Below are 25243 nucleotides of genomic sequence, written 5' to 3'. Positions count from 1 at the left end.
TATATTTTAACCAGTTACTGATCCATAAGGGGACCTTCCCTCTGATCCCATGACAGCTTACTTTGCTTAAGAGCCTTTGGTGAGGGACTTCGTCAAAGGCTTTCTGAAAATCTAAGTACATTATATCCACTGGATTCCCCTTGTCCACATGTTTGTTGAACCCCTCAAATAATTCTAGTAGATCGGTGAGGCATGATTTCCCTTTACAAAAACCATGTTGACTCTACCCCAATAAAATGTGTTCATCTATGTGTCTGATAATTCTATTCTTTACTGCAGTTTCAACCAATTTGCCTGGTACTGAAGTTAAGCTTACTGGCCTGTAATTGCCAGGATCGCCTCTGGAGCCTTTTAAAAACATGGCATGACAGTAGCTATCCTCTAGTCATCTGGTACAGAAGCTGATTTAAATGATAGGTTACATACCACAGTTAGTAGTTCTGCAATTTCACATTTGAGTTCCTTCAGAACTCTTGGGTGAATCCCGTCTGGTCCTTGTGACTTATTACTGTTTAATTTATCAGTTTGTTCCAAAATCTCCTCTAATGACATCTCCATCTGGGACAGTTCCTAAAAAAATAACATGATTGCTCCTAATCAGCTTGACTCTAGTCAGGTTCTATTTTGGGGCTGATCTGGCCAGACATGAAAAGTAAGATAAATGAATGTCGGAAGATCCTGATGGGAGGCTGCCATCTAAAAATACCAAATTGATGCTTTCTAGAGGCTTGAAGCCCATACTCCTTATTGGGTGAAATTAAGGGAAAGGCCAAGACATGGTCCAATGGTGAGGGCACTCTCCTTGGACTTCAGATACCTAGATTAAATTCTCTTCTTCACCACAGACTTGCCTATGACCTTGGGCTAGTCAAGTAATTTAGTCTCTCTGTACCTCAGTTGCCCATCTGTTTAAAAAAAAAAAAGGGAGGGGGACAATAATACTTCCTTATCTCATAGGGGTGTTGTCAGGATAAATACATTAAAGACTGTGAGGTGTTCAGATACTATGGTGTCGGGGACCATATAAGACATCACAACACATATGCATCACTTAAGCCCTCAAAATAGGGATTTAAGTGGTGTGTACGGTGTAGCCCGTGTGTACAGTGGTGAATTTCACCTTTAAAACTTACACGCTGTAGTAGAGGCTCTATGACAGTAAGCACATGATCTTCGACACGAGTGGTAATGTATCATTTTGGATGCAAAAGCTGGTGGGAATCTTGGATAACATGACAGATGATCATTTTACAACAAGCTTCTAGTAAGCTAGTACGTTGACTAATATATTGGCTGTTTGTTTTAAAGTTTTTCAGACTTTTACAATTCGATCTGCAGTTCAGCTATATTGACAGATGTCTTTTACAAAGCCTTCATTATATTCTACGGTTTTAATGGATTTTTTATTTTTCTTTTTTTTTTTTGTTTGTTTTCCTATTAAGTAAATGTAACCAACAAGTTAAAAGTTTCCTATCTGGATTTTTTATTCCTGTACCCTAGTTTACCCTTCTGTATGTGACAGTCAGCAAGGCCATCAAAGAGAGGAAGCACCCTCATTCCATGACAGTGAGACAGAAGCCCCAAAGCTGGAACAAGAGTACGTACACAAGGTGTATGAAGAGATCGCAACACACTTCAGCAGCACCAGGCATAGTCCGTGGCCCCAAATTGTTGAGTTTCTTAGGACTTTACCAAAAGGCTCTATAGTGGCTGACATAGGTTGTGGAAATGGGAAATATCTCGGAATCAACAAGGACTTGTACATGGTAAGTCACTGATGTTATTTGTCTTCTCTTATTGTTATTTGTGTTACTGTGATACCTAGGACTCCAGTCATGGACTGGAACCCCATTGGGCTAGGCACTGTACAAACACGGAATTATAAGATGCTCCCAACCCCAAAGAGCAATTACCGATTGTCCTAAGTTTGCACGTTCCATTTGTCGCCTTTTCTTTTTGGTTTACAAATCAAAGTATGTCATAGTGGAAAACTGTAGTGAATAATTACAATGGTCTGTATTCACCACTGCTGTGAAAAACCTGCTAAAGGGGCAAATGGTCAGACAATTCCAGGTGTCCCAGTAGATTTTCCACTTGGAAGGTGGGTGGAAGGGATGTGGGACATGTCTCTGAAACTGCAGTACCAATAAGATCTCCAATGTGTATCTGCAAGGTGTGCCCTCTGTATACTGCACCATGGTCCTCTTTCTCTGGCAACATGGCTTACTTGGGAACTGAGCTGCCATTGGCTGTCCTCGTCATGACTGCACACCAACCCTCACCCCTACACAAACACATGTTGAGTGTATTCAGAAGCAGCCACAGACAAGAAAGTGGATATTCAAGGAGTATCAAGTTCAACACAAACCTCCAATTAGAACTCTACCAAGTTTTGAGGGGAGCCTGTAAAGTAAAGTGCTCACCAGTCGTCTTCTCCCCGCAAAAACCCAGCTGCGTAGCACACTCAAAGAGGGCTTCTGTGAGTTCTCAGGGATGAAGGGAGCTGCCAGTAAGCCACCATGCTCCCCCACTTTGTTTTTTGTGACCTTTCACCCCTTCCTTATGCTCTTTTGTTTCCTTCTACATTACACAGTGAAGGGGAGCATTTGACTCTGTGCAAGTGATACATCTTTATCTAACAAATATCAAAAAGCAGAATTGTTAAAAAATATGCCAGAGAGATGCATCTGTATAAAAATATCCAGTTCCCACGTATGCTAGTAGATAGCAGTAGAGTGCCTCTTGCTGATGGAACAGGGTATGACATGAGATCCCCGTAGTGTGTAACATCCACTAAATCTCTCCACAGATGCACTTTGCTAGAGACAGAAGCTAACACACGGGCATAATTTATAGTCAGTAGGTACCACACCTTCTGTGGATTTTATTATCCGTGGTATTTATTTCTAATGTGCCAAAGTACTCATGAAAGAAGCAAAGACAAGACCCCCATGAAGAGCTTGTAGTCTAAAACCCCATTTGCACATTTGGGGCCTACGTTTCAGAATAAACAAACAAGGAAAAAAGTGTAAAATAAAAGGGCATCATTCAAACTCTTTCAGCCTGGCATGCATAATAGGGGCAGCTGTAGGCAATTTTCTGCCCAAGGTGAACTTCCTGCAGCATGGTTCTCCTGTCTCCTTGTTCATCTTTTCTATCCATGTTTTATTCTTTATCAGTTTATTTAATGTAACCTTTGACATTTTGCATGCTATTCAGTAGTCATTTAAAAAACCCAAACATACTGGGCCAGATCCTCATTGGTTAAAATTGGCATAGAGCCATTGAAGTCAATGGAGCTACACTGATTTATGCCACCTAACGATCTGGCCTACTTGGTCTCCTACATGTTATTGCTTCTGTTCCCGTTTAATGTCCATTCTGCCCAATAAATCTTGGTGTAACATTTCTTCCTTGTTTCTCTTTTCCTTTCTTACCAGTTTTTGTGGTGTATAAGTTTTCCATCGCCCCTTTTTCTCTTCTTCTGACCTTTCTCCTTTCATTGTTGTGATTGTGTTCTTGCAGTTTTTTGTCTCCCTTCAATCACTGTTCTTTCTCTCATCTTCCTTATCGATTCCTTTCTCTTTTCCCATCATCAAAGACACCCCCATCACTAACATTCACTAATCTCCTGTATTCTGTCACTCAACTGTATCTTCTACCCTCTGGCACATCCCCACACACTCACTCTCCTCCCTTCATTAATAATAATGAAAGTCTGACTTGTTTATCTATCTAGGAGTTTGTCCTACTATTTATACTCCACTATAAAACATAAGCTGTTTGTAATACAGCTGTTTGCATTACTGATGTTACAAGCCAGAAAGAACTGATTTATAAGCAGGCATGTTTATGCCTGACCCCTCTAGCCTGAAAATAATTATTAGTCCACTGGTATGTCAAGTACATTGCAATCTTTCATTCCTGACTGAGCGCTCTCCAGAAAGAAAAATCTCCACATCTAACTAGAGAGAAAAAGTTCTTCAAGTGATGGTCCCTCTGTGTATTCCACTCACGGATATGTATGCACACCGTTGGGGTCAGTTAGTGGCTTGCTCCTTCCAGCTAGTGATGTCCACATCAGTTTTCCTAAGATACACTTTCAGTGTGTCTTTGTAGCATTTCCTCTGACCCCCATGGGATCACTGACCCAGGGTGAGCTGAGAGTAGAGGACTTGTTTTGGGAAGCGAGAGTCTGGCATCAGCACAGGACGTCCAGCCCAGTGAAGTTGGTGCATGAGGATCATTGCTTCAATGCTGGTGACATTGGCTTCAGCGAGGGTGCTGACATTAGTTCAGCTATCTTGCCACTTTACACAAAGGATTTTCCAGAGGCATAGTTGGTGATACCTCTCCAAGCACTTGAGGTGCTGTCAATAGGTCATCCAAGTTTCCCATCCATGGAGGAGTGTAGGAACAACAATTGTCTTATCGACCTGGATCTTGATGTCCTGCCGTAGGTCATGATCTGTGAAAACTCCTCAGATTAAATTTCCCAAAGGAAGCACTTGCACACTGGATCCTGTGCTGGATTTCACAGTCGATTTTTGCATTTTGAGAAAGTTGGCTACCGAGGTAGCAAAAGTGCTCAACTGTCTCCAAAGTCTGACCCTCAATGGTGATATGTGGTGGATCATGTGCAAGGCCTGAAGCAGGTTGATAGAGCACTTTAGTCTTCTCAATATTGAGTGAGAATCCTAGGCTTTGGTAAGTGGACTCGGTCCATTTACTCACCAGACAAAGACACCATCAATGCCAGAATAACAGTCCTGACCAAGGTCATGGCTTCTCTTGCCTGGTGCACAACCCACCACAGATGCTTCCCTCTTAGGTTGGGGAGCCCACATGGACAGTCACACTGCACCATGCACCTGAACCTTCTTGAGAGGCCAGATGCATCCCAACCTACAGGAATTAAGGACGGTACATCTAGCCTGCAATGCATTCCTTCCACTCATCTGATTCCACCATATCCAGATGATGTCAGACAACATGATGACTATCTTCTACATAAACAAAAAGGGGGGGACAGGATCCCTTTCTTTGTATGTAGAACCAATAAATTTATTGAATTAGGTACATTAGAAACCACATAACTCTCTTGGCAGTATACAGTCTGATGTGCATAACTCCCTATAGGACAGTCTCAGCAGATATTTTTACATGGAACACGAATGGGGGATTTATAATTCTGTCCTGAACAAGATCTTCATTCTGTGGGGACATCTTCACTTCACAGGTGAACAAGTAACTCCCCCTGTACTGCTCCAGAGTAATGCTGGGTCAGGGCTTCAAGAGCGATTCCCTTCTGCTACCTTGGATGGACCACCTCAGATATACCTTTCCTCCCATCCCATGAACACCACAAGTTCTGCCAAAGATTCGTCACAATTAGATTCCTGAAGGGACTCATTAGAACTTTCCCACCAGTGGTGAAACCAACACTACAATGGGATCTTAGTATCATCCTTTCAATACTTACAGACTTCCTTTTGAACCAATAGCTACTTGTTCCATGTCCCATCTCTCAGTGAAAGTTGCCTTCCTAGTTGCCATCACATCAGCCAGAAGTCTGAGTAAGCTCGGAGTGCTCATGGCAGATCCACCATATACCACTTTTCATAAAGAGAAGGTCTCTCTGCCTCCACCTAAAATTCACCCCTATAGTAATTTCTGAGTTTCACATGTATTAAACCATCCACTTACTGGTATTTTTTCAAAACCTTATGCTTCTGGTGAGGGAAGAAAGCTTCAATCTCCAGTCATCTGACATGCACTAGGGTTCCATCTTCAGGTAAAAAGCAATTAGGAAAACACCTAGAGTATTTATCACCTTAGGGTAACAATCAAGATGTCAAATACTGTCTGTGCAGAGACTCTTTAAATGGACCTCGGACTGCCTCATCCTTTGTTACCAACTAGTATGTATCCCCCCCCCCCCTTGAAGGGGATGAGAGCCCACTCCACTAGCATGCAAGCAACCTCTACAGCATCTCTATGAGATGTATCTCTGCTAGATATATGTAGGGTGGCTATCTGGAGCTCTATCCATACTTTTGCAAAGTGTTATGCCTTACTGTAGATGCAGCTGTGGGACCAGCAGTACTACAGACCTCTACTGCAGATACAGCTGTGGGACCAGCAGTACTACAGACATCCATGCCATCTGAATCCTAGCACCTGCCTCTGGTTTGACTACTGCTTACTAATCTCCCATGTGTGGAATACACATAGGGACCAACACTCAAAGGAGAAGAGGAGGTGACTTACCTGTCACTGAAGGTTCTTTGAGATGTGTATTCCTGTATTCCTACCTGTATTCCAGTGTCCACCCTTCGTCCCCTCTGCTGAGGATCATGACAGGATTCATGATAAGAGAAGGAACTGGAGAGGTGTTGTTCCACACTGCCTCTTATGCCCTTGTTAGGATTCCCTCCCCACTCTGAACTCTGGGCTATAGATGTGGGGACGCGCATGAAAGACCCCCTAAGCTTATTTCTACCAGCTTAGGTAAAAAACTTCCCCAAGGCACAAATCCTTCCTTGTCCTTGGATGGGTACTGCTGCCACAACCAAGTGAGTTAGACAAAGATTCAGGGAAAGGACCACTTGGAGTTTCTGTTTCCCCAAAATATTCCCCCAAGCTCCTTCACCCCCTTTCCTGGGGAGGTTTGAGAATAATCTACCAACCAAATAGGTAAACCAGGTGAGCACAGACCAGCCCCTTGGGTTTTTAGGACACTAAAAACCAATCAGATTCTTAAAAAACAGAACTTTATTACAAAGACAAAAAAAGTAAAAGAAACACCTCTGTAAAATCAGGATGGAAGGTAATTTTACACAGTAATAAGATTTAAAACATAGAGGATTACCTTTTAGGGAAAACTTCAAAGTTACAATAAACCTCCCTCTTAACACAGGGAAAATTCACAAGCTAAACAAAAGAGACTCTAACGCATTTCCTTGCAATTACTTACTATGTCTGTAAGTTTAGATGAATCATTCAGTAGGAGCTAGATGACTTGCTTGATCTCTCTCTTTGTCTCCGGAGAGGACACTCAAGCCCAAAACAAAAACCTTACCCCACAGATTTGAAAGTATCTTCTCACCTTATTGGTCCTTTTGGTTAGGTGCCAGCCAGGTTATCTGAGTTTCTTAACCCTTTACAGGTAAAGGAGGGATTTTATGCTACTTAGCTGTAGGTTTTTGACAGCCCTCAGTTCAGAGCAAGAGGAAAACAATTGCACATGTGAAGACCTATGGGCACATCTTACTAAAAATCTCTGGACTCAGGCACATGGTGCACATGTGGACTCAGGTGTGGAATACAGATCGGGACAACACATCTCCGGTAACCTCCAGTTACAGGTAAGTCACCTCCACTTTTTCAAAGACTCAGGTCAGCTGAGCACAGGACGGACTCTGGTTTGTTCTAATAGCTAAGGGGTGGGCTATAAGGAACAGATGTCACAACTGGGATGTGGATGGTCTGACCTACTAGTCAGAGCTGGGGTTGGGAGTCAGGTCAGGTCTGATACCAGGATGTCAGTGTCTGAGACAGGCCAGAGGGCAAACAGAGGTCAGGAGGCAGGTAGGGTCAGGTTACTGGGAGATCGGCAGTAGGAGCAGGTATCTCAGGGGAACAGTCAAAGCAGGGGGAGTCCAGTTGCATGGACAACTTCCTGTTCCTGAGCTGGATTTATATAGATGCTGTGAACCAATCAGGACACCTAGCAGTCTCCCAATTGGATTCCAGGACTGGGGTCCTCTGTAAGAGTTCAGTTCCTATTCTGACAACAGTTAGCCACTAGGCTAGCCTAGCAGGCCACTAGGGGCAGGTTGGAGCTTGGTAGTGCCGACATGCCCTGTGGATCAAGGATCAAGACTCACAGTCACTGATGTATATTTTGCAAAATTAACAGATGACACAAAATGATTAAGGGTAGTCAAGGCTAGATACGAATATGAGGAACTTTCAGAGAGACCTAAGAGAGCTTGGTGACTCAGCAGCACAGTGACAGATGCAATTGGTTGACAAATGCAAGATAATGCAGATTGGAAGAAATAATTTAAACTACTCATAAGTGTTATATATTCTAAATTAACTCTAACAATTCAGGAAAAACACCTGCGTGTCCTTGGGGACAGCTCAATGAACACATCTCAGGGCATGGCAATAGTAAAAAAAAAGCCAACAAAATGTTAGATTATGTAAAAAATGAGAGAGAATTCTAATGAAAATAGATTCATAGATATTTAGGTCAGAAGGGACCATTATGATCATCTAGTCTGACCTCCTGCACAATGCAGGCCACAGAATTTCACCCACCACTCCTAAAAAAGACCTCACACCTATATCTGTGCTATTGAAGTCCTCAAATTGTAGTTTGAAGACCTCAAGGAGCAGAGAATCCTCCAGCAAGTGACCCGTGCCCCATGCTACAGAGGAAGGCGAAAAACCTCCAGGGCCTTCCAATCTGCCCTGGAGGAAAATTCCTTCCCGACCCCAAATATGGCGATCAGCTAAACCCTGAGCATATGGGCAAGATTCATCAGCCAGATACTACAGAAAATTCTTTCCCGGGTAACTTGGATCTTACCCCATCTAAAAACCCATCACAGGCCATTGGGCCTATTTACCATGAATATTTAATTACCAAAACCATGTTATCCCATCATACCATCTCCTCCATAAACTTATCGAGTTTAATCTTAAAGCAAGATAGATCTTTTGCCCCCACTACTTCCCTCGGAAGGCTATTCCAAAACTTCACTCCTCTGATGGTTAGAAACCTTCGTCTAATTTCTAATCTAAATTTCCTAGTGGCCAGTTTATATCCATTTGTTCTTGTGTCCACATTGGTACTGAGTTTAAATAATTCCTCTCCCTCTCTGGTATTTATCCCTCTGATATATTTATAGAGAGCAATCATATCTCCCCTCAACCTTCTTTTAGTTAGGCTAAACAAGCCAAGCTCCCTGAGTCTCCTTTCATAAGACAAGTTTTCCATTCCTCGGATCATCCTAGTAGTACTATAATGCCACTCTGTAAATTAATGGGATTCCCTCCCTGGAATACAGTGCTCCGTTCTAGTTGCCCTATCTCAAAAAAAGACATAGCAGAAACATAAGAGGTCTAGGGATTGGGGATTAAAATGAATACAGGCATCGAGAGACTATGGTATGAAGAGAGACTGAAGATATTAAAAGTGTTTCATTTGAGGAGATCAATATGGCCCCAACTCTGTTCATGTTTAAATCCATGCATGTTTGGGGTCCAGGAGTAGGTAGATCAGGCACTTCTGTTTACCCATTTTCATAATGTGAGAGCAAGAGGCCGGACCATGAAATTGAAAGGTGACCCTATTTAAAATTGATACACACAGTCCATAATTAACTTATGGAACTCATTGCCACAAGGTACCACTGCTTAACAGGATTCAGAGTAGGATTAAATAGTTCCATAGCTAATGAGAATTTTTTTTTATAAGTGATATAAACCTCCAGGCTTCAGAACATAACCCCTATCACCTGGTGTTTAGCTTAGGAGGATGTTTATCCCGGGGTAGTTTATGCTATAAATGTCCATTAAGGTGTTTTTATGCACCTTCCTCTGAAGTGCTTGGTACTGGCCACTGTCTGGGATTGTATACTGGACTAAATGGAGGGCTGTTCCTATGATTGTGGGAGCATACCAGGAAGTTGGACATGCATATATTTTGGTTTGTGCCCATAGTTTATTTTGTGGGTGCAAATTTGTGTGAGAGTTAGGCTCAGCCCTTCTGAAAATATTTGTACCTGTTTCCCTGAAGCATTGCTGCACAGTCCCACAGGAAGTAGTTTAGAACATGGGGCAACATGTAAGCATTATCTTTAGTGGCAGGTGCCGTTGGGGTTCATTATAGACTGGTGCTTCATTATAGAATTATTGTGCTGGATTCGTCAGCATGCTCTGCCCTTTTTACTCCAGGGAGAGGATGCAGCTGTCCCTTGTGTCCCTGCTGGTGCTTATTGGGCTTTTGCAGTGAGTATGTCTGAGCCCGATCACATTTCATACATTGTTTTAGCCCCATTGACTTGGGTCAGATATGAGTGTGAACTGAAGGGTGGGGGGGAATTTGCAGAGTACACTTGTTTTGGCAGGTGAAGTATCAGGATAACAGGATTGGTCTGTAGATACTATTACTCCTGGGGGAATTCTACACCACTACGCAATGCAGAATTTTGCAGAAATTAATGTTTTTTGTGCATAATTTCCTTTCCCCCACAGAAATGGGCTGCAGTGTTGCTGGCTACCACCAGGGGCCACTGGACCTGGCAGAGCCCAGCTCGCACATAGAGGACACTGCTGAGAAACAGGAACTGGGTTGTCATAGCGGTTTCTTTAACTCTCAACTCCAGGGAGAATTTTTGTGTGTGTCTGTATTGTTTCAGACATACTTGCTGACAGGTATTTTGAAATAAATTACCAAAATAATTTAAACCTCGGTGATTATGTAGTGTTATTTTGAGAAATAAACTTTGCAGAATTTTAAAATATTGTGTGCAGAATTTTTAAGTTTTGGGCACAGGATTTTTAATTTTTTGGTGCAGAATTCCCCCAGGAGTAAGAAACAGAGAATAAAATCTTTCCTCCATTTTTCTCCCTTGACTGAGGGAGGTATTTGACCCAGCGTTTTTCTCAGTAATTGTGGTCTGCCCTTACAGGACAATACTTATTCGTTCCTTTTAAAAGGTCTCTCTGTATTCATAATGCCTATTCAGAACTCTCAGCCCAGATACTCTAGGACAGGATACAGTGACACATCGCTGAGAAATTGAGTTATTTTATTAAGGCACACAAATATATCAATGCTACTGTGCCGCCTGAAGTATTTTGACCTGCAGATATTGGAAAGTAAAGAGAAGGAACTGAGACAAGTATTTTCTGCGTGTAGGCAGTGTGCTGTAGAGGTTTCAGTACATTTTTAGAAAGGGTACTTTTAAATAGCAGCTCTAACAGCAATTCAAAGTTAAGGTACGTTTCACGGTGTTTTAATCTTTAGGCACTGTCTGAAAATGTCCCCACAGCTGTCTGTGCTATTGTGTTTGCTTGACTTTCTTTAGCTGATTACACAGAGCCTTGTCTAGGCAGGTATTATTGTGTGACAATGGAACCAGCATGAATTCAGGCACACTCAACAAAACCAGCTATGCTGTAATGGCTGTATTATTCTGTTACAATAGAGGACACCAATTGCATGACAATAAGAAACTCAGGTGAAGAATTTTGAGTGAGAGATGGAATCAGAGCCTCATTTAGTTAGGACAGAAACTGACAGAAGATTGTGCATCTGATAAAATATGAGATCCCAGTGTTTTTTTGGCTCGCATGGGTATTTCATTGTTGTAGTATATGCAAAGGAGCCAGAGGAACTGATTTTCACCAAACAATTCCCTGGGTTTTTTAGCTGGCTTTTGTTACATTTATGTCATTGTTTTTAAGTACGACTTTGATATCTATGTCTAGGGCTTTTGTTTTCTTATAATGCCGTATTTCAGCCTAGACCACTACAATGACCTAAGTTCAAAGCCCACTGAAGTCAATACAAAGACTCCTATTGAATTCAGTGGGCTTTGGATCTGACTCCAAGTTTTCAGCATGCCAAAGCAGGGGTGGTCATGTGTGAATGCACATGGGAAGGTACAGCATCCCCAAAGAGCTACAGCATAAGCTTCAAGGGCATTGTAGCCTTGCATTTTCAGAGTTTCCATTTTTAATTGGGATGACACATTGATGGAAAGTGCAAACAAACAGTGACTATGTGAAAGTGTATCAAGTAGACCTTGGCAAGAATATTGACATTAATGAGAACTGTGGTAATACATAAGATGTAAAATGGTGGATTTTAGTGTAGCAAATTTGCACTTTTGTAGCAGCCCCTGTCCAAGGATCTCAAAGTATTTTACAAACTTTAATTAATGATTTACTTAATTTAAGTATTTACTTGGCACTTATATAGCACTTTACCTTTTCTGCAGGGAGACATGGGTCTCTTTCTCCCCACTCCTTTCTCCCTCCCAGTCTAGGATCAGCCAGGATTTGGAGTATCACATAAAATGTGCTGTTTTTTCAGAAAGGGGAGTAAAAGGTTTGGTGCATTATTAGTGCAAGTTGGTGGAAGTATCAGGGCTCCATTGGTTATGCTGTCCTCCCAGAGGAGATGGCATTTCAGTGAACCTGGTGACATGTGAAAGCAGATAGGAAGAACTGACTTACAAAGTATCCCTGGAGCCAGTTCTCTGTGTTGGGTAGTGGTCAGACAGTGCTGACTAAACACTGGGCAGGCAGTCTGTTCTGGGGAGCCTCCATTGCCCTGCTCTCTCAATAAAGAGTAACTGAAGGGGTGAAAGATCTTGAGGTGGGGTGGCTGGGGGCTGAAGAGCTCCAAAAGAACAGGTGAGCAAGAAGCACAAAACAAGTGAACATATTGATGTATATGAGTTGATTCTGATATTATGCTAGTGAGAGATGAACCTCCCGTTTTAGACGCAGCATATTATTTCCAAAGGCATCTTGGTTCTGTGCAGTAGAAAACAAAACACTACGTGAAAGAAATCCTAAAGGTCTGACTCAGACCAGCTAAAGCAAGGGAATTTTTCTCTCTTGCTGTGGCTGTACTGTCGTCTTTCTTGCTCTGTGTGTGTGTGCGTGCATGTGCGCACACTTGCTAGAATGTAATTTGGTTCCTCAAGACTCTCATGCTATTAGTTATAGCTGAAATGTTTCTCTCGGGAGCCATATAATTTCATTTGGTGGTTGGATTTCAGAATTAGATGTTGTTCTCTCTATCTGCGTCTGATGAGTTGAATCAATCAGGTTCCAAGAGACTGAAATGAACTAATTCCACTAGGTGGAGTTAGTTATAATGAGGTAAAGTACAAAGAATATATATAATGATGGGATACTATGACATACCGGGGCACAATCCAGATTAATGAGTAGCTGTGTCACCCTGGCTCTGTAACCTGGGGTGCCCTTTACAGTGCCTTGCTACTACAGCCTCCAACCTGGACTGCTCACAAACAGCCTCTGGCATGTGTGTCACTCCCAGCTATGTCTGTGCATGCTGTAGCCAGCCAGTCTCACTGTGACTCTTACCAGCCTGGGCTATGTGGTAGGGTGACCCCAACATACCCCTAGACCCAGATCTTCCCCCAGAAATGTCTGTCCTGTACTGTCCAGCCCTCTCCTGGACAGTACAAATATATTAAATCTGCTATTCCTTTAAAGGAATAATATGCCATTTTATTATTTTAAATAGCTATCCAGACACTTCAATTTAAACACACTGGCTGAGAGAAAGCAATAAAACAAGTTTGTTAACTACAAAGAGAGAGAGATTTTAAATGAGTACAAGTAATGAGGCGTAAAAGTCAGAATGGTTACAAGAAAAATAAAGATAACATGTTTACTAGTATCTACTTAAGAAACTAACTGAGTTGCAAAGCAGACTTTCTTACCACATGCTCCAGCAGATTACTGACCAAACTCTCAGGTCTGGACCCCTCCAGAGTCCAATGGGTGTTTCCTTTTGTCTTCTCAGGTGTGACGAATGAGGTGATAGGGAGAAAGAGAGAGGGGTGTTTTGGGGTGTCTGCCCCTTCTTTTTATAGTCCTGCCCCGCTCTGAGAAGCATTTCCAGCTGGGAGCAAGGCTACAGGCAGTCTGGTGAAGAAAGGAAACTCCATGCTGTTTCTTTGCTAAGACGTAGATTTTTGTCCTTGCTGCCCCCTTCCTTGCCAAAGAATGGCCGCTTAGCAGGGAATGGTCCATTAGCCTTGTTGACACCTGGCTGAGGCGTCAGCTTGCCCTTTGTCTCCGAGGAATTGGTTTAGCCACTTCCCAGACTTATCTGGGAAACATACTTCAGTCATGTTTTCAGCTTATGTTCATAACTTTATATACAGCACTGCTATGTGCATTTTGCTGTATCATTGATCAGCAAGTCATGAGTTTTTAAATGATACCTCACAAGGCATGCCTTGTACAGACATTATTACAACAATATGTGGGGTGTATTCTGTCACAGCAACATAATAGTGTTTTTTCTATCTCTACCTAATCTTGGCTGAGGACTTAGCCTCTCCCAGGTTGTGATGGCATTAATAGTGTCTTTATTTAGCATCTTTTGTCCCCATGTTCCATTCCATATGACTTTACTAACTATATGCTATTAGAATCCTTTTACTCACCACTGAAATGCAGCCATCTCTGGATGAAACCATGGCAGCTGGGCTGCTAGAAGTCCAGTAGTGACAGTAGGGGCTGCCAGAAATGCTTACAAATCACTGCTCTTCCCATTTTTCTCAATCCCCACGTTCCTTCCCTATAACTTCCCTTTTATTCTTCCATTTCTCTCTTCGGTCTAATGGGTTACATGGTCTGCTCCTTAGCAGCACTGCTCATCCATAGCCCACATGTGGCAATTTAAGTGACTGAGAACTTGTTTATGATGGGGTTTTACCTGCCCAGCTACAAACCCCAGTGCAGATATGATTTTTGCCAGTGCAGCTTATTCTGGTGTAAAACAGAGTTGGATATGCTACTGTAAACCATGTCTACGTTAAGTGGCTTGCCTTGGTGGAACTGTATCACAGACTGAAATTGCAGTGTAGCTGAGGCCTTAGAAAATCAAGGAGACCCTGAAACTGCAACTAACGAGTGTCTAAAGATTACAACCCTGGAAGTATTGTGCAGAAATGCAATGCTTACATTAAGTGGTTTTTTGCAAGCTACGAGAGAGAAGCAGCAGCATCCATTGTGGAACTCCCTGTGGGCCAGTGTTCTATTCACAAAGAATAATGGAAAAAGGTAGGAATGTGTGTGCCACAAAGGCAGCCATTAGGGGATTGCTGTCTAAAATAAAACCACTTAAACCTGAGATGCTAGCCTCCTTCAAGGAAATAATAAAAGGTGTAAAACTCCTGGCTGCTAGCATGATTAGACTTGAGCTATGCTCAACTGAACATTCAGCTACAGTACCTGACACAGATAAGAGACTTCAGGTGGTTCCAAGCAAGGAGCTTGATTTGCTGAAATAAGATTGAAAGGATTCCCAAAACGGATAAGAAAAGGGGGAACCTTAAAAATACACAACTTACCTAGGGATGTGATGGATTCTCCATCACTTGAAATATCTAAATTGAGATTTAATGAATTTCAAAAAGAGATGCTTTTGCTCAACCAGAAGTGCTGGGCTTGATGCAGGAATCACTCGGTGAAATTCTATGGTCTGTGTTTTGCAGATCATTCTAGGTGATCATACTGGGCCCCTCTGGCCTTAAAATGTATAACTATATATGGAAATGCTGCAGAGAACTCCTGGGGAAAGAGGAAGAAACTCCTATGCATGTAGACTGAGCACGCCATGTCCTGTGGACACAGCTGCAAGGTCTTGCCATGGGGATATGGTTATCTTGCTGCGTGAGAACCAGGGTCATGGCTGGTCTGTCAGCTAGCAGCAGAGAGCCTCTGAGCCTAGGCTCATGGGAAGCAACAGCCTCAGGCTCCGTGGGGTTCATGCTGTTGTGATAAAAATAGCTGTGTAAATAGCGCTCTTAAGTTGTGGCTCAGGCTCTAAAGTCCATCCCCTGCCCCAGGTTTCAGAGCTCACGCTGCAGCGTCTACACCGTTATTTTTAATACAGTAGCGTGAGACCCAAAAGCCTGAGTCTCTCGACCTGGGCTTGGAGTCTCACTGCCACAGGCTGCGTGGACGTACCCTTAGTGAGAATTGTTAGAGAAGGACATGCCCTGCTGAAACTCTGGGGAAAGAAAAGGAAGGTCAGCGGCATTACCAAAACACCTGTGTCAGGTCAACGTAAAAATAGCACTGGGGTTTCCCCCTAAACTTTGGTTTTCCTACAGAGATTGCATTTAAATTCTGAGAGATGTGGCCGAGGGTGAAAAATCCTGGAAAGAGCTGGGGTTCCATCGCATAACGCGCCACAAGAGGAAAGAAATGAGACTAGCAGAAGTGGTAGCAGGTCAAGCCCCAGAGGTCTTCCAAAGAGAGCATATAGTGAGAACCAGAAGAGGAGAAGGATAAACAGGAGGTGAAGATGCTGGCTGAGGAACTAACCAAAGACTCCAGGGATTTCCAGGACTATTATTAGTTATCTAGGCTGTGATGGCTCAAAAAATGGGTTAGGTGCTGCACAGACATGCAAGAGGAAGACCATTCAGTAACTTACCATTGTACAGCTGACTGATATCTTCACTCATTTTTGTCAGGTTCCTACCACATTTTTGGACACACAATAATAATTCCTTCCTTTCCCCACTGTTGCAGAAAATAACAGTGAAGACAGCATCCCTTGCTGAACAAAACAATATTTAAAAACTTATCTTGACAAAAACTAAAATGCTCCCTGTTATACGTAGGGCATTTTCTTAATTATTTATTTTATTTTTAATCAGAGAGCAATGTAAGGGAGAGGGTATGCTAGATGATAATATGGGACACTTCTCTGACCCTAAAATTGCTTTGTGAACATGAAGCTTCACCATATCACTCTGATGGTGAAGTGATATTTTTCCCTAGCTCACTCCAGCAAGTCAGTGACGAAGCTGGGAACAGGAGCCCAGAGTTCTGACTCTCTGTCTCTGGCAGTAAATGCCAGACAACATCTCACAAGACAAAACTGCCTTTTCACTATGGAAAAAAAATACTCATAAAAATAACGGGCCACTCCATTGAACTCACCCAGTTTACACTTGCTGAGGATCTGGCTCATTGTTTTTAAAAGACGTAAGCCAATGTGTATTTGTTTTGAAGTGATACAGTATGTGTATAGTTCTCACACTGTAACATATAAAATTCTGGAATATCGTAATTATTCTTTGATAACTATATATAAAAAATCATCCTGTGCTAATCCTAGTAAGGATCTTAAACTTGCTTAACTCCTGTAAGAGACAGATTTATGGTGGTTCTCTGTGTTCAGTACTTATGCATATACACACAGGTTCTATCATAATTACATTAAATACAATGTTATATTAAGCCTAGTGAACCTTTTGTAGATCCACTGTGCATTGTAACCAACATGTTTCAAGGTCTCCTTGATCATCACAAGATACAGTCTTTTTGTTTTGGGAAGTGGATTCACTTTAATAAGTATGACATTATAAGTAAGCCTGACTTCACAATTATTTCATATAATTTAGATGCAAATTAGGACCTGACATTCTGGCTGTCATGTGATTTGTTCTTCTCAGTTAGTTTCAGTTCACTGGATTTCATTAGTGTACAGTGTGGTTTCTTTCAAGGTCATTTCTGTGGCTTTTATTTAATTCACACTACCAAGCCCATTTCTACTGTACAAGTGTAGGGCCAAATTGTCCTTAGGTGTGAGTGGGTGTATTGTGGGATAAGATCCTACTGCAGTCAGAAAGTGATTAAAGAGCTCCTCTGAGCACAGTCAGTCCTAGCTGGGTATACCTGTGAGGCCTGTCAAACGTGGAGGGGGCAGCTCCTTAAAAGGGAGGATCCAAGTCATAGGCACTGACTCCATGGGTACTCCAGGGCTGGAGCACCCATGGAAAAAAACCCATCAGCTGTTTGGTGGGCTTTGCTGATCAGCTGTTTGGCTGTGGATGGGAGGGGCCGGAGCAGGGGTGGGAAGAGGCAGGACGAGGGTGAGGCTTTGGGGGAAGGGACGGAGCAGGGGTGAGGCCTCAGGCGGAGCAGGGGTGTAACACCTACCTGGACAGAAGATCCAGGCACCTGTGATCCAAGCCCAGTGCAGGGTGGCACTCAGAGGAAAGCTGGAACCATCCAGTGTAGGTAACTGGGCATGCTCAGATTCTGCCAGCCCCTGTAGGAATTTGCAAAGAAGCCTTAACTGTATTCTCAAAAGCTAAGCTATATTGAACCCAGAAAATGTGATGGTATTATGGATAACTCAGCTGTTTCTTACACTCTCTCTCGATATAGTAATTTTTACAAATTAATGCAGCAGAGATTTTTTTAAATTTAAACTATGCTGTCACCTTTAGTAAATTGATTAGTCAGAACACGTGGTTTCAAAAAGAAAAAGAGTACTTGTGGCACCTTAGAGACTAACCAATTTAGCTGTAGCTCACGAAAGCTTATGCTCAAATAAATTGGTTAGTCTCTAAGGTGCCACAAGTACTCCTTTTTGAGAATACAGACTAACACGGCTGTTACTCTGGAACACGTGGTTTGCTATTCTTCTCCCATTCCGCCTGACTTAGAATTCTTTTTGTTTCAAAGAAAACAAACACTGCCAGCAAATATTATTTAGGAATCTTGTTTTCCATTATCTTCCTATTGATGATTATTTAAAACAAAAATAAATTTAATATTCCCAGCCAACATGCATTTGGACTATATTTTGGTAACATGACTATTAATTTCAATACAGGTGGCAGACCTGGAAATCAAAGAGATGCATGCATCACTGCAGGATTGTTTTACAGAAGGATTTTGCTGATCGCGGATTTATTCTTTTGATGTAAGGCATGTAAAAGGATGTTTGTAGATGCTGTTTCTCTTCACTCTTGACTTGAATGCAAAGGGAAGTACAAACTAAGTAAATACCATATTATGAAATCTGCCCTAAGACTGACCCTGTGGCCCATCTCCCTTGGTATATACTGTGACTCTGTTAAAGTTACACAAGGGCTGAACATTCAATTCTAACCCTTGTATTTGTGATGATATTTTGGGGCTGGGATGTGTATACCTACACATTTCACATTTCCGTACTCAAACAGAAACTACGAAGTGTCGATGTGTATTGAATCTTTATAGCAAATACTATAGCGACACGACTGGCACCACCAGAGTTAGAGCTGAATTGCTTTGTTCCATTAGAAAATCGAACTATGGGGAGTTCAGTATTTTAGCTGTTTAAAATTTTATCAGACAAAAAGGTGGCATCTGGGTGCCAAATCCTGGCTCCAGTGAAGTCAGTGAATGAGAGTTTTACCATTGATACTACAGTTGACCTGTTGGATATTACCCACGTTTTTAAATACCTAAGGGGTTACTAGTCAGACACAAGGTGCAGAGTGGTTGGATTATAAGTAGCCAATTAACAGTTCCTGTGGTGAAGGACTGTGTGCAGCTACATAGGTACTTCTCCCTGTGTAAAGCCAACAGCTGGAAGGAAGAGGAAGAATATCAGGAGCAGGACAGAACTCCATTCCCCCGTTCCTGTCTACCTGAAGGACCAAATGTCAGTAATGTAAGTTGGAGCAGTGTCACAGAGGCCCATTGGTGCCAACTGGCAAAGGGTTTTCTGTTCTTTTCAAGCAACTCATGTCTCAGATACGATAAACTCACAACACTTAATACACCACTTCCATGGTATTTATCCATACAGGACAGCATGTGAGATCTCTACTGAAAACTTATAACTTATCAATATTCATAATCATTGAAAGATGCATGTACAGTAATATTTAAGGCATAATGTAACTATATTGAAATGATGCCTTATAGATTTGGAGTAAAAGTTAGTCACGAGGGAATCAGATGACTTGGTGATGGCCCATTTAAGCAGAAGGGAGTTATCACCTCTCTGTGGTTAGTCTGTGGTGGTCTAGCTTTGCCCCATTTCTGAATAGTGAATGGAAAATCACAAAAGACAACTGCAAACAATTGAAACCACTTTGAGGTAAAAAGGGAACATTATACCAGACCAGAAATCACCCTGGTTGTGAGTAAAGACAAAAGACTGATTCATTATATCACAGGGTGGAGAAAGACACTTTGCATCCATTCACTGAGGAGATATCTTGGGGGCGGTGGTGTCATGAAAAGTTGGATCCTGGTTCCTGAGAAGCCAGCCAGCTCTGCAACAGACTGAACTTTTGGGGTGGAGAAAACCTATTTATTAAATAGGAAAGGTCATTAATAAGCACAGACCCTAATTTGCGTTGTATGATTTTGTTTTCTGTTGTCACCATTTGTTTCCATCTCTCTTGTCTAGTAGAATCCCTGTTCTTTCTTAAATAAAGCTTCTTTTGTTATAAGTGCTCACAAGTGCTGTGCATTATACAGGATATATAGGTGATATAAGGTAAAACTGGTAAAGTGGGGTGCACTGTTCCTTTGAGAGCAGGGGATGTGGGATTTCTGTGAGTAGCCAGTGTCGGGATGGATATCACAGGGGAATATTTCAAGGGAACTGGGGCACATCGATTGTTAATCTGGAAGGTAAAGACGGGATTGGCATAGCCCTGAGGAGAGTGTTTGAGTGCCTGGCAGGCTGGTGGTGTTAAGGAGCAAACCCTCAGCTAGCACAGGCAAGGCTCCCTCATGCTGGAGGCAGGAGGTAACAAGGTGGTTCATAGCCTGGGTACCTTGAGAATTATCCCAAGCAGTCCCAAGGCTATTTTAGCTCATGCTTTTCAGAATCAAGGGTCCATAAGCAATAATTGGAGAGTTCAGTACCCCACAGGCCAATTTTAAATGAGCAGCAACAAAAAAAATAATTTGGACTATTTTTTTTTCTCCCTTTAACTAAAACTTATTTTTTTTACTAAAATGTATCCAGTGTAGTGTCTGAACAGAAGAAATTGATGGAGCCATTCCTGTAACTATCTTCCTGTGAAAACCAGCAGTTTAACAATACCCTTTCTGTTACAGATTGGCTGTGATCGTAGCCAAAACCTGGTGGACATCTGTGGAGAAAAGAAATTCCAGGCGTTTGTTTGTGACGCATTGTCTGTGCCAGTTCGAAATAGTTCTTGTGATGCCTGCATCTCCATTGCTGTAATCCACCATTTTTCTACAGCAGTAAGTCCACTCACATCTGTAGATCTCACAAGAGGTCACCAGCTTGTCACACAGGAAAGTGAATGGCAAAAGAGGATCTCAAAAGAGGAGAGAATGTGGGAGTGTAAGGAAATGAGAGGGAAAGAAAAGAGGAGAAAGTACGGATAGGGAGGATGAAGGCCTGAGGGGATGGATATAGCCACTTCATCCCTTCTCATTCCTTTCTCTTCTTGTCTCCTGCAACTCCTTCCGCCTCAGAAACTTCCAACACTTTCCCTACTCCCTGGCATTAAAAGGATCATAAGGTGAAGAGATGTTACACATGGGGTGGTTGATAAGATTGGGCTGTGCTGCATCTTGATGTTGTTATTATATAGATTTAATATTTGTTTAGATTATTTAGAATGTAAGCTCTTTGGGGCAGGTATCATCTCTTTGCTCTGTGTCTATACAGTGCCTAGCACAATGGGGCTGATGCCTCTAGATACTACTATAATACAAATATAAATAATAGTAATAATTTGTATTGCAGTAGCTCCTAGAATCATCCTTCAGAGATTAGGGTGCACGCACTGGACACATCAAGTAGAGTCCCTGCCTCTAAGAGTTTACAATCTAAGCAGATGATGAGAAAGATGTGAAGAAGACAGACAAAAAGGAAGGAGGACACAGTAGACAGAGAAATGACTGAGTTTAGTATGATGATCAGCAGGCAGAGCACACCAGCTAACCTGACTCACGTCTGCTCCTCCTGACAAATTGTCTTCATGTGATTTCCCCTCCTTATCAGCTGCCTTTGCTTCTCCAGTCACTTCCCATTGCTTGCTGGGTGCTGTCCTAGGTGATAAGGTTGCAATAGATCTGTATTACAACTCAAAGACTTCCTTAGACATCAGAATCTGCAGTGGTATCCCTGTCCCTGTCATTTTCCCACTCTGTGCAGACCACCATGGTGGTATTCCACTTTCTCTTAAGAATTTGGTTTGATTGTATAGTCATCTATGTTTCATTTGCTCTTGTTACAATTAATGACATTTGAGAGGAAGACTCTGCATTACGACTCAGGAGATGTTGATTAAATTCCTGGCTCAGTCTGAGATTTTGTGCCTCAATTCTCTCTCTCTAAAGTGGGGATCACAACACTTTGTCTGTCTTGTCTATTTAGATTGTAAGATTTTTGTGGCAGGGACTGTGTGTTTGTACAGGACCCAGCAGGGTGGGGCCTGTATCTCAATTGGCGCCTCTGAGTGCTACTGTAATAAAAATAAATAAAATCAATACAGCTGATGTTACCACATATTGTAGACAAAAAGTAGTTCCCATGTAGCTTTGGTCTAGCCCATGTGAGTAGTGGTTGACTACTTTATGAATAAAGAAAAGGAGTACTTGTGGCACCTTAGAGACTAACCAATTTATTTGAGCATAAGCTTTCGTGAGCTACAGCTCACTTCATCGGATGCATCCGATGAAGTGAGCTGTAGCTCACGAAAGCTTATGCTCAAATAAATTGGTTAGTCTCTAAGGTGCCACAAGTACTCCTTTTCTTTTTGCAAATACAGAGTAACACGGCTGTTACTCTGAAACCTACTTTATGAATGAATTACTCCCCTGCCCCCTTACTCATCATCACCCACAAGTGAGGAGTATGCTCACTTCTGTCAGGCTAAGAACACATAACCAAAGAGTAGGATGGAAAAAAAAAATCTCTAGTCTGTTTCGTACCTGGGGGTAGAGCAGGGAGGAATCATTTCTGTTCATTGCAGCAGTGATGTTGCTGTCAGTTCCATTACGTTGTGTTCCTGCTTATGTACTAACTGCATATGTACTCACTGAGTCTTTTCATTACTAGGAAAGAAGACTGGCTGCTGTCTGTGAATTAGCCCGGCTCCTAAGGCCTGGCGGAAAGGCACTCATTTATGTCTGGGCAATGGAACAAGAATACAACAAACAGAAGTCAAAGTACCTTAAGGAAAAGAGAGCTAGTAAAGGGAAAGAAGAGGAAATCAATACTGATGTGGCCTGGGGATTGTTCTGTGATCAAACGCATGACAATGGTAGCCAAGACTCAGCATGTTCTGACCAAATCCTTAATGACTCTAAGGATAAAGGCGGCAATGCAAAGCAGGTAATTAACTCCAAGCTGCCTGTTCATACTAACAGAACGTCCTTTCATTCTCAAGATGTGCTGGTTCCCTGGCACCTGAAAGGGGGCACTAACAAGAAAGGGGAATATGCCAAAGTCCTTCAGCTTCCAGCTGGTTCTAAGGAATTGCAAGAATTCAGTCCTGTTTTCCACCGCTATTATCATGTGTTCTGTGAAGGAGAACTGGAAGCAGCCTGCAAAACCCTGGATTGCATAAGAATTCAAAAGAGTTACTATGATCAGGGAAACTGGTGTGTGGTTCTTGAAAAACAGTAACCCGCTGAAAGAGACGCTATTTTCAGCCTAAATCTTTGCGTGTGGTAGTACTGTGCAGAGGCATTTTAAAACCCATCCTGTAGTTGTTACTGCCTTTAAAATTGTACAATAAACTCAGTTATTTTAAGACATTAGCCAAGGTTAGATACTGGTAGTTGTCTCCTTGTGTTACTAAAATTATAGTAAAATTTGGTATTAACAGAGAAATTCATTTTACTTTTCACAATAGGAAAGAGAGAAGTATTAACAGAGAAATTTATTAAGTATTATAATTATAAATTAAGTATTAACAGAGGAATTTATTTTACTTTTCACAATAGGAAAGAGAGAAGGGGTGAAATTCTGACCGTGTGAAAGTCAGTGGCAAAACTCACATTGACTTTGTGAGGCCAGGATTTCATCGAGGGTATATAGTTTTAAAGACACATGGCCTGATTATCCACTCTGTTATGCCAGTTTTATGCCAGTGTAACTGAACTGACCTTGGTAAGGGTAGAACACTGCAATCCACCAGGGTAGTACTAGAGCAGAGAACCAAGGCCATTATCAGGAAATTAACTTTGGTGTAACATTATTGGTTGGTGAAGTGGAAAGAAAGTGCAGTTAGGCACTTTGGCAGAAGATGTTGATAGGACACCACACTGCTAATTTCTCATTTTCTTAGGCTTTGTTTTTAGTAATGTTTCTCTTTAAATTCTCCACTATTGACTTTCCATTGGTGCAGCTTTAGTGTTGGGAGCCCGAATGTAGACTGCCTGCAGGCATTTTAACCACTGTCATCTCTAGACTTAACAATCTTTTCCCGCACTACTACTGTTAGTGGATCTGCAGTGGTAGAAACTGTAGGCAGACCCTTGGAAACCTTTCACTCAGCATCCAAATGCTACAACTCAGTATTTCAATAAGACTAAGAGAAACTAGCAATGGTATCCCAACAACATGTTAAAGGTAGATGTGAGGAGACCTGATGGTGTCAGTCCCTAATGCTAGGATGTTGGTCGTAGTAATATTTATGTTATGATGGTAACTAGAAGACCCAACTGGGCTTAGGGCCCCATTGTGTGCATTACTGTACCTCCTGAAAGAGTTTTCAGTCTACATACACAAGACAGACAGAGGGTGGAGGGTGGAGCAGAAACAGAGTCATAGAGAGGTGATTCTATGAAGTGAGCCACCCAAGGGGACACAGTAACAGAGGTGGGAGTAGAACTGAGGTCTCCTGAGTCCCACTCCAGTGCCCTAACACTGGAGCACACTGCCTTTGTAACAGTAGTATTTGTGCTATAGGGTAGCATGGGCTGTATCCTGTCTCCAGAACACACCCTTAACTCCTTTCTTTCCTAGTCCAGTTTGGGGTTTGTCCACCCCATCACAATGAGTAATAGTTGTAATCTGTGAAATTCATGGCTGTTTCAGGATAGTCTAAAGGTGTCTATACATTCTAGGCTGCTGCCATGGGCAGCTAGTATTATGATCCCTCACACTAATCAGAGGAGTCATTGGGACACCTACAGCAATACTGGTCATTGGGGTTAATATTTAGCCACCAGGGCAACTAACTGGGAGAGCGACGTGATGACACGAGAACAGGTCTGACATCCACCCCACAGAGGCCAGTGCAACGCGTGTATGATGTGGGATCACGGACACCTCGTTACTCAACCTGGCAACACTGCCCGCCCAGGGTGAGCTGGTTTTTTGTTTTGTTTTGTTTTTTGACTGGTGAGTAAAACCATGTAATTTCTTTTCCTTCTCCCTCTTGTGGTAAAAGTTTAGGTGAGCAGATTTTCCGTCTTGGCTGGTAATTTTTTTTTTGACAACTTTTGCAAGCTGATGCCAGTGAGAAATTCACAGAGTAGTAGGATTATGACAACAGAGGTAGCTGCCTCTTCTCCTTCATTTTTCCTTTCCAATTCTCCCCTTATTGCCTCCTTCATCTCTCCTTTTCCCTTGCTCGTCTCCCCTTCCTCCGTTCTCTCTTTTTCTGTTCCTCCTTTCTTACCTTATCTTTCTCCTATTCCGTTTCCCAGCCCT

At 42.2% G+C, this 25243-nt stretch overlaps 1 protein-coding gene across 1 annotated transcript in view; it reads left to right on the top strand.

The window, feature by feature from the left end:
* The window catches only part of ALKBH8 (alkB homolog 8, tRNA methyltransferase), a 78980-nt gene extending 55638 nt beyond the window's left edge, over positions 1-23342 (top strand). The window contains exons 10-12 of the mRNA XM_084632811.1: positions 1501-1766; positions 20662-20811; positions 22640-23342. Coding sequence (XP_084488937.1) covers positions 1501-1766; positions 20662-20811; positions 22640-23209 — 986 coding nt within the window. The 3' untranslated portion in view covers positions 23210-23342. The remainder of the gene's footprint in view (positions 1-1500; positions 1767-20661; positions 20812-22639) is intronic.
* The last annotated feature ends 1901 nt before the right edge of the window (positions 23343-25243 follow it).

The sequence above is a fragment of the Lepidochelys olivacea genome (genome assembly GCF_965140295.1).
Source record: "Lepidochelys olivacea isolate rLepOli2 genome assembly, chromosome: 1".
Classification (NCBI taxonomy): domain Eukaryota; kingdom Metazoa; phylum Chordata; order Testudines; family Cheloniidae; genus Lepidochelys; species Lepidochelys olivacea.
The sequence above is the reverse complement of the archived record's forward strand: the minus strand, read 5'-3'. Positions and strand labels throughout refer to the sequence as shown.